The sequence below is a fragment of the Sinohyriopsis cumingii genome, chromosome 11 (assembly GCF_028554795.1).
Source record: "Sinohyriopsis cumingii isolate HCF-2022 chromosome 11, ASM2855479v2, whole genome shotgun sequence".
Taxonomy (NCBI): Eukaryota; Metazoa; Mollusca; class Bivalvia; order Unionida; family Unionidae; genus Sinohyriopsis; species Sinohyriopsis cumingii.
In genome coordinates, this window is record NC_142971.1 from 16,596,990 (window position 1) to 16,608,147 (window position 11,158).

General features: G+C 35.7%; 1 protein-coding gene across 1 annotated transcript in view; it reads right to left on the minus strand.

Annotated features, from left to right (window-relative positions):
- LOC149787663 (uncharacterized) overlaps window positions 1-10,628 on the minus strand; it is a 125,421-nt gene extending 114,793 nt beyond the window's left edge. Inside the window, exon 1 of the mRNA XM_089973865.1 lies at window positions 10,239-10,628. Coding sequence (XP_089829991.1) covers window positions 10,239-10,281 — 43 coding nt within the window. The 5' untranslated portion in view covers window positions 10,282-10,628. The remainder of the gene's footprint in view (window positions 1-10,238) is intronic.
- Window positions 10,629-11,158: the final 530 nt, after the last annotated feature.

The window sequence follows — 11,158 nt, forward strand, 5'->3', positions numbered from 1 at the left end:
TACCATAGAGGAGCCTATTATGTTATGATGTCCATCTGTCACCTATCCATATCTAAAAACACAGTTCTCCACAAAAATTTCATTATAAAATTGGGAAAATCTGAAGATAGTGTGCATCCGCACGTTATCTTGAATTCTTTATAGTCTATTTTCACTAAGTAATGACAATGACGTGCAATTAAGACAATGAAAGCACCGAATAATAATGGTGATGTGATGTGATTTGGATTTTTAACGTAGCTTTAACAATTTTCCAGTCATATCGCTACGATGTCTGCAGTGTGGCAGTTTATAGTGATGTCTAGCACTGGGGCATCATGCCGCAGACATGTAGCATGATGTCCCACCCAGTCACATTATCCTGACACCGGGCCGACCAGTCCTTACATTAACCTCTTAATGCTGAGCGCCAAGCGAAGCAGCTGTTAGTACCATTTTTGTAAGTCTTTGGTATGACTCGGCCGGGGATCGAACCCACGACCTCCCGCATCCGAGGCGGACGCTCTTACCACTAGGCCACTGGAGCGGTCATAATGACTTATGAATAGTTTGTATCACGCATTGGTGAAAAATAGGAAATATAATAATTAAGAAAAGTCAACAAATAATACAAATATACATCTACCATAGAGGAGCCTATTATGTTATGATGTCCATCTGTCACCTATCCATATCTAAAAACACAGTTCTCCACAAAAATTTCATTATAAAATTGGGAAAATCTGAAGATAGTATGCATCCGCACGTTATCTTGAATTCTTTATAGTCTATTTTCACTAAGTAATGACAATGACGCGCAATTAAGACAATGAAAGTACCGAATAATAATGGGCTAAATAGTCAAGAAAAAACCATGGCCACGTTGTATGGCTGGCTAGCATTTGAGTCAAGACGTGCAAATGTCCATTTTGAGGTCAATAGCTCGAAGGTAACAGTCACTTGGCCTGAAAAATGTTAATGCAAAACAATTAGCCCTGCGTATTTAATCTTGATCAAAATGTGGCGGGCTTGCACTTGAGACAACACACACACACACACACACACACATATATATATATATATATATATATATATATATATATATATATATATATATATATATATATATATATATATATATATATATATATATATATATATATATATATATATATATATATGCATATGCGCGCACAAGGTGTTAGGTGCCGTTTACCCCTGACCCGGGTTCGAATCTCCGTACAGTACGAATTAAAAATTCTCTAAATTTCCCGTCCGTTAAGTTTTGATCATCAACATCGCAACATCGCTTAATACAGTACACGAGTTACGTGGGTATCCGAGTGTTCAACGAATGAAAGTGGTTCTGTCTGATTCACAATCAAAGGGTCACAGGTTCGATACCTGCCGATACCGGCCTTGTTCTGCTGCCTCTTTGTGTCTTTAGCAAAAGCACTTATTTCCCTTTTAATGGGCATAATATCCAATAATGTTTTATTTCCAAAGCTCGTTTTCATATAAATTATTTTGTTTGCAAAACTCGTCTTCACAAAAAGTATTTTTTCTTTCGTTCCAATACTATTATTTCCTCCTTCCATTATCTTCATTTCTTTAAGATCTACTTTATATAACGGTTATTTACTTCATTTCTATGTAGTAATTTTAAGCCACAAACGTATAAATCTTTAATTTTATTGGTCTGAATATGTAGACGACTAATAGTATCGATTTGGTGATCGCCTCTGGTGGAGTACACCACATTTGTGACTGAAAGGCGAACAGAGGTCTGGTTTTGACTTGCTTCTTTCGTCGCCATATTGTGCTATGTGTTCCAGATGTAAGTATGTATGTATGTATGTATGTATGTATGTATGTATGTATGTCTGTATGTATGTATGTATGTATGTATGTATGTATGTATCTATGTATGTATGTATGTATGTATGTATGTATCTATGTATGTATGTATGTATGTCTGTCTGTCTGTATGTATGTATGTATGTATGCATGTATGTATGTATGTATGTATGTATCTATGTATGTATGTATGTATGTATGTATGTACGTACGTACGCATACATGCATGCATGTATGTATGTATGTATGTATGTATGTATGTATGTAAAATTCTAAACAAAGAGTCCCTTGAAGTGACAGACACTCTGCTGCCTGAAAAGACTATCTAGGACTCAAGATAAAACCAGTTCTTCCTTTAAATTTCTGAGTATGGAACTATTTTTGATATTCTACAGCGATAACAAGATTTTCATATCAGCTGCTGGTTGGACACATTGGATGTCAGAATGGCACCGTTTTCGTTTAAACCAACAAGACATCATAAGAAGCCTTCTGGTCGAAATCTCATGTTGATATGACTTTCCGTGCTGGAGGAGTAACGGTATAAATATTTTTAAGCTGAATGCCAAGGTGGCCATATTCGATATCAGATTTGCACCGCTATATTAAGGACCAGCTAGATACAATAAGAAGGGTTTTGGTGAAAGCGCAATGTCGATATTATCAACGATCCAGAAGAGGTAAAGATAACAAGAACTTCAAGATTACCAGTAAGACAGTCCTACTGGAACCCGTATTGGCACCATTATCATGCTGATAAGAAATAGTGAAAACAGAATTTTCATGATGACCATTGTGACAGGCATAATTAATGTCTGCACAGTACAACCAGGGCCAATTAGATGTCATAGCAAGTTGCTTAATTAGCCCCCCCCACACACACACACACACACTGATATCACTATCTATTCAGGAGGAGCAGTGATAACAATATTGTCAAGATGGCTGCTGTGGTGGATATCCGATCAACATAAGTCTTATTGTGGAACAACTAAGGATAATAAAGTCTTCTGGAAGAAAGAATATGACAATATTACTTTTCATTTAAACGGATTAGCAATAATAACTTAGTAATATGACCGTCGTGGCGACCACATTAGACATCAGATCGGCACTATTTTCATTTAGAACATCATAAAAAGTCATTCAGTGAAAAGCCCATTTTCATATGATAATGCATTCAGAAGGAGTAGTGATCATAAGATATTCATGATGGCCACTATGGAGGCTATAATAAACATCAGATCGACACCATTTCATTTCGAACTATATACATCATAAGAAATCTTCTGATAGAATCCACACATGAACACAATATCAGAAGAAGTAGTGATAAAAAGATTTACAAGATGAACTCATTCACCACCATATTAGACATTTCATCAACACTATTTCATACAGGACATAATAATAAACCTTTCAGTGTAAACAACATTGGATATAACCATCCATTCAGAAGGTGTAGCGAAAACAAGATTTTTCAAGATAGCTGCTGTGGCGGACCGTACTGAACATCAGATCAGTCCCATTTTCATTTAAGACCAACTGAACTTAAAAATAAATCTTTTTGGTGAAAATTCTATGTTAATATGACTTTCCATTCAGGAAAAGTATGGCGGTCTTCTTGATTATTAGGTCGGACAAGCTCGACATCATCACATGTCTTTTAATCAAAACACCATGTTAATATGACTATCTATTTTGGAGGCGTACGATAACAACGTTAACATTGGCCATACTGGATGTCAATTTTATTTATGACCAAGAAGACCTTGGGATAAAGTGTATGTAAAGTTCTAATGGCAATCTTTCAAGCAGTTTGGCAGGAGTAGGGATAGCAAACCTATGCTAACGGACGGTCGGACGGACGACGGAGAACGGAAAATAGACCATCACATGAGCTCTTTTGGTCCATGCGCAGCAGAACTAGACAATGATCCATATTGCTACAATAGTCGGTACCGAACGTGTACATGACCTGTCAGATCCATACTTTATGTAGCTAGATAGATAACGTATATTTAAACATGGTCGGATATGGTTTTGAGTTTTCTGAAAAATAATACTTCACCTAATTAGAGACAATAATTACAAACTGTCACAACATGAGATCCCAGTTGTTGATATTCTTTATTTTAGCAGTGAGTTTTAATTTCAGCCAAAAGCATGAATTTTGATAAACGGCGGTCTATTCAACGAAAATCCAGTAGAAATCGGCGCAGTCTTTACAAACAGTTATAAGTTATTTCGTGCAGGATAGCATGGACTCGTGTCACAATTACTATATACACGTAAGTACCCAAAGAAGTCCCAATCTATTTTAAGAGTTATTTTTCCTCCTTTGTTGTGGTGGTAATCCCTGTCTTACATTTAGGCATTCTCTGTATTTATTTAAAAGAAATTCTTTATTTATTAGAATATGGGCACTATCGTATGATTGTCTTTGTGCATTCTGGTAACAGTGCACACTGTGTGATCAGGTAGTGATGTAGTCCTAGATGTGAACTATGTGACCCATGGGACAGTTCAGACTCTATAAAATGCCAGATAACCTGTGATAAGAACTTTATAGTGAGTTGATCTCTTATCATACCTTATAAAAACAAACATTATTAGCATTTGTACCAGTTCAATAAAGAAACACAAATGTTGGGACTATATAGAGAAAACTGCATGCCGAGTCCATTATGACTATGACTGGGAGTATGCTATCATTTTGAAACATGTGTCCATACAAGGGACAAACTAGTGAAGGTATAACATTGTACCAGTTTTACCCACAGCACAAAAATCACGCACAATGACGTTGCCTTAAATGATATAGGAATCTCTTCATTTGTCGTCGAAAGCTACGAAGCGTAAAAGCATTTTTTCTTCAAAAAACTGGTAAAGTATTATACCTACCGGTGTATAAAAAGATTCATACATACATCCACAGATTATAATTTTAAATCGCGTGCTTATTGTTTTATTGCTTTAAACATCTTATGCACATCGATAAATGAAGCCAATTTAATGCAAGGCAACTGGAGTACAGTGCATTGTTCATCACATACGACTAAGGATAATGAGTGTGCAGCATTCGAACCTGTACCATTTTGGTATCGATTCCTGCACGGTAACCACTGTGTCACTGCGGCTTCCATTGTGAATGACCCATGAAACCTTGCAAATTCCAAGTTTTTTTTTAAAACTTTCAAGCGGCATACTCTCGTACCAAACCTGCACATATGATATATGTACTGAGCGGTGCAAAGTAAGTTAACAAATTTGGCTTGAATCTATGGGTGAAAGGTAATGTGCGAGATTTAAAAATATCTATGACGAAAAAGCTGAGAAGACGACTTGGGTAGCCGACTAAACAGGGCGATTTGGCGAAAAATTCACCCTGGATTAGAACAATAACTGTCTGAAAGTGAAAATGGATTATCGGGCTTCCTATGTGTTCAATATTTTGTTTCATTTTGAGTCAAATTATTACTCGTATCAATTTTGCATACAGAATAGCGTTACCCTGAAATGTTTGTGATATTAGGGGTGAAGTTTTTCATTTCGGAATGCTAAACTAGGAAGAAAAAAGGCGGGTTTCTATTGCTAAAAGGTATGCATACAGTTTGGGATGTATTAAGATGACGGAATAATGTATTACCCTAATCTTCACTCATATGAAGCACATCATAAGTGAAATATGGGAAGATATTCGAAAGACCACTTGTCAGCAAAACGTCTTGTTAATGACTTAAGTCCATCAGAAATATATGTTTCATTCCATAATATTTTGAGAAACACCTGAAAGCTTAATAAGGTAGTTTGTATCACGAAGACGAACAAAAATCAGCACTTTGGGATTATCCTTTCATCTATCCGCAACTGTGACGAAAAAATATGGTATTTCGGCAAAATCTATACAACTGATCTGCCACCATAAATTGAAATGAAATACAGACGGGATTTGGAAATAGGACGCTAAAGGAAAAGTGGTTACTTCGAGAAAACACGAGAAACAAATCATTCTATTATGTATTTTATACTGAGATATGGGAGAAAAATTATATCGCCACAATAGCGATACCACTTTCACTCCCACACTGGCGATACCATTTTTTAATTAAATTATTTTTCCATTTAGGAAGTATATCTACAATTATGCATGCTCTTCAGACCTATATTTCCATATTTAGGTCTGTTTTATATCTTCTTCTTTTCTTCGTCTTCTCTCTCTCTCTCTCTCTCTCTCTCTCTCTCTCTCTCACACACACACACACACACACACACACACACACAATGAATAGATCTCAAATGTATCATGAATGTTGACCCTCATTATAAATTTATGTAATCAATCAAAAGGCGCCGTCAATAATGAACAGAAATGAGCTCCAAACAATAGCTGGTTTCAAGTATTCACCTTTTTATAATTAGTTTTCCATATGAATTGTGCAACTGTCAGTGACTGTACTTAAATGACCTTCTGTTATTCGATATTGTGTGACACCCATGCAGTATCGTGTACCTGTTACACTCAGCAACAAATATGGTACACATATCTACGAAAAATGTTTGATTATAAATTGAAATACAAATGTTTAAATAGCTATTTTAACTGTCATTACAATAACTACCATGTCTGAAAACTATGGAGAAATCACGTAAGATCAGTGTTGATTGCTACCCGAAATAAAGTGACAATCGAAATTTGGTGCATTCTTTGTTACCAAAATATACTCCAAGCCTGCTAGTGCATAATGTTCACGCCTGAATTCATAAATAAATAAAATAACAGCAAAAATCCTTACAAGAAAACCCAGTCATTAAAATCTGTCGTTTAATGATGCTATGATCTGAAATATGTTGAAGCGTTTTGTCATGCTGCTATAGCACCCCCACCCACACCAACCCCGAGCACTGCTCACTGTAATCTATATTAATGACACAAAAAATTGTCTTCAGTTTTGCAAAGAAACCTTTAATTTGACTAAACTTACAACCTGAAGCATTATAAACAGAATCTAAATTTTCAGTGGTCGCCGCCCTGAAAATATTTGCAAAATTTCAGAACTTCTTTTATCGATGTTGTAATGCAACCGTTAATCGCATTAATAGAGTGAAGAAAGAAATCACTGCAAAGCGAATGATTTTGCCTTTAAAAATATACAACAAAAAGAAATCCCACTTCATTTTAGTAGATATAAAGAAATACTTCAATCGTAAAGTGGAAACATTTTGTATTATCACGAGTAACAACACAATGTTTCCAGTTCACGTGTGAAATATTTCCTTACATCTACTCAAAGATATAGATATCCTTGATGACTTTGACAAAACTTGAGGTTTACTTTTTTATTTTATGACATTTAATTTCCCCCAAAATTAAGAATATTTCACACACATTACTGCCAAAGAAGCATGTTGTAAAAGGAAAAGCAAAATATGGATAAACATCTTATTTTTATTCACTGCATCATGATGATATGTATAAGAGAAAGGTCACTCCACAGGTGTTTAAATTTGTCTTGAGGACAAAACAGATGTTATAACAATATTATTTGGTTGGGGTGGGGGTTAATCATATATAGTTAAATCATGAGTATCTAAATAGTCCTTCGGGAAAAATTATAGTGCATTTGTTTGTTTTTTTAAAGAACATTATTCAACAGTACCAAACCACACACAAGTACCCTCATCTTCTCCCGGTTCCATTACCGTAAAATGATGAAAAGTGAGCCATTTCATAGGTGCGCTTACAACTTACAATCAGAAACATAAAAGTAATAATGTTATCCATTTTTATAAATTTCTTAAGGAAAGATGGCACATCAAATATGGATCGAGAGATTAAGGTGTTCAACCAGAACTCTAATTAATTGCTATGCGATCACTACTTATTCTAAATGTTCTTCCGAGCATATTAAAAGCTACCAAATAATAAAACTCCTTGTAAATGTTAGTAAAGGATTTAGTCTACAATTGCAAAATTATTGTGAGATACTATCGATCGATCGATCGATCGATCGATCGAGAGAGAGAGAGAATTACAAAATAAGTCTTCTCCATTCATTACTTGGTTACAGAAATTATACTGAAATCACTATTTATTTTAATGCCAATTTCAGATCAATAAATGAATGCAGCAAATATCAAGATGATAGTTATGCAATTTATTTAAGCTACTGGGTAATAATTAAAGTGTGTGTGTGTGTGTCCATTACAATTTCAAATAAATGAAGTGTATGCACAACGAATTACTGTCGATAATTCTGACTAAAGTTACTGACTTGAAATACGTATTTTCTCCTTACAATTTGCATGACTTAAAGATTCAAGAAAATATACTTCAAAAGCCGAGATTTAACAATTGCGTTGACTGTGTCATGGAACTAACGCCATCATTCATTATTTTGTTTTCTAATTATTATCCACTGATGAATATACTATTTATAATTAGTCACTTCACTTTCTTAATTTACACAAAATCTATGTTCATTTTATAGTTATTCGCGAAACACTGACGCTGTAAGCTCTGCTTCATCGACTTCTTTGTTCCTTTTATGTCACTTCGCACACGTTCGGGGGGATCACCCCAATTTTCGTGCAGATAAAACTATTAAACTTAATTTTGCGTAAACACAAACAATGCAGTACGTTATAGAGTTTGACACAAATCGCAAATGCCTTTCCTAAGGGAATTTATTTTGTGTCTGGGTCGTGGTCGAACCGTCACGTGAACAAATTCCTAATAATTTAATACGTTTTATCAATAATATGCACTTATGTTTTGTTAGAATTCTCGCCCATTTATTTATTTCTTAATAAATGAGCGAGAATTCTAGCCGTACACCTCCTTAGAAAATAATAATCGTACTCAGAAATATATATATATATATATATATATATATATATATATATATATATATATATATATATATATATATATATATATATAACACAATTTGCTGGTAAACTAATACATATCACCCTCTCCTGCATGTATATTCAGCAAAATCGATATCTGACTTTTTTAAATATAAAAACGCAGTGAATCCCCATTCTAGAAGTAAATGATTACTTTTGCATTCCAACCTTTTGTTACCGTTACCGCCCTTGAAAAACAATATGCGTCACATCCAGCACAGCACGTAGCAATGTTACACACTTCTTTCAATTCTGGTTTGCAGTGGCATGCATATAAATGCTGGCAAAGGTTGATAATACCAGATTTGGAATTCATCACACGCAGATAATGGTCCGGTTACAGCTGTTACTGGAAATAATGTGTCTCAGGTGAATGACAAACTGTCCCCGTGTAATTTCATAGACACCTGGAGTCCGATTGGTCAAAAACGCTCGCCTTTACAGATCACTTCACCATCACCTCTCTCCGCGTGGATTCGAATCTCGGGCTAAGCCAATAGGTGAGAAAGTTTGCCAGTAGCCTCCCGCGGGTCGGTGATTCTTACCGGGTTTTCCAGATTCTTCCTTCGCCAGTTATACTGGCAGCCATAGCTGAAAAAAGGCAACTGGAGGAACAACTTCCTTCACATGCTGTGTTTCAAACCGATCTGTTATTAAAACACTGGCTATCCAAAACGTGTTTTGTGAACTTAGTGTACGAAACTGTATGCAATAATTAAAGACCATAAAAAAGGGAAGAAACATCGTTTTAACCATTTTTTCTTCTTCTGTTTGCACTAAAACATTTATAGATGCAGTTCTATATTCTATTCGCAATGCCATCTAAAACCAATGTGATACACGCTTTCTGTTAACGCAACATAATTATAGACCATTCATGCCCAATTATAACGACTCTGTAAGTACGAATGACACTGTCCAGAAAGATGTTCGTCACCAAGTAGCAACCAGACACATCACATAGTTACGCACTTCCCCTTTTCGTTTTCTTTTATAGTAGTTCATTTGGTAGAACGTAGGACTCGTAACCAAAGTATCGCGCATTGTACAACCACCCGGGTTAGCTGACTCTGTGGCTTGGCAATGGCACTTAGGCATATAGATCTCCTGTTTACTCGGTATGATTTAGCCGGAAGTATCATTATAAGTAAACCAGCACATGAAGCACAGGAGAACATCGATAATTAATGACTGCTGAAAAGGAAAATTCTGTTGGGAACTCTACATAAATACAAAATGCAAAGACTTAGCCAACTGTTATCTTGTGGTACTGTTAATAATGTATAGCCAAGCAAACCTATAACCAACAACCCAACGACTTGTTGAACCAACACACCGTAATCAATAACGATTGTATAAGCTCAAAGATCACGTACGACTTAACGTAATTGATTGGGTAGTTCTAAAATTGTTTGTAAACAAACAAATTCTCAATCTGCAATAATACTAGAAGTGAAACGATCAATAGAATCTGACAATACAATACAAACCTGTAGTCGGAGCTACTGGTGTAACGGCTGCCGACATTTCCATGGGAAATTTATGTCATGTTATGGAAGTCAGTTTCCACTTGGATGCGGCATTTTACAAGACAATCGCCGTGCAATATACACTTGCCGAACATTTTTGGATTTGTAATCCTCAGAATTCCTGCACAGGTTAAGTGGAAACAAAGATGCAATTTCGTTTAACTGTGTCAAAATCTCCTTTTGATAAGCAAACACTATTCTTAAACATAGTTGTATTGACTCCACAGCAAGTACTGGCTATTAGAATTCTGCTCGAATGCGGTTAACAGTATACAGCCGCCCTGGGAGTCTGATTAATTTCAAGATTAGCTGTGGATTCAAGGGAAGCTACTCTTAATAATTACCGATATTTTCGTCTGCAAGCTGTTGTAACTTTTGTACTCCTTGCGCATTGTAAGCCGACATCGTACTTTGACAGGACATATGTCACCGAGTAGTCGTGAGCACTTTAAATAGAATTCATCGCTTGGTAAACAATTTATTAGTCTGGAACAAGCGCTTTCGATTACAGGCATTAGCTGATTAATGTTCTGACGTCCGAATGATCTTAGGTCATGCCATGGAAGTTTGAAACAAAAATATCTGTTAAACGTTTGAGATTAAAACACTGGCAATCGATTGATCATGTGGCACATCTCATATATAAAGATTTTCAGTTCTTGGCTGTTTTTAGCGCGCACACACACATGCACACACAACGATGACGATTTGAGGATTGACTGTGAATTCGGTAACAAAATCCATTGAATTGATTGATATTCTGTACATGTAACCTTATGTATCCAAGAAAAGAGTTAACTAGACAAATATGCAATTTTCCTTATATCCATATGCCTCCAAGCTGAATACCAACTTCTTTATCATGAGTGCGTGTTGGGTTC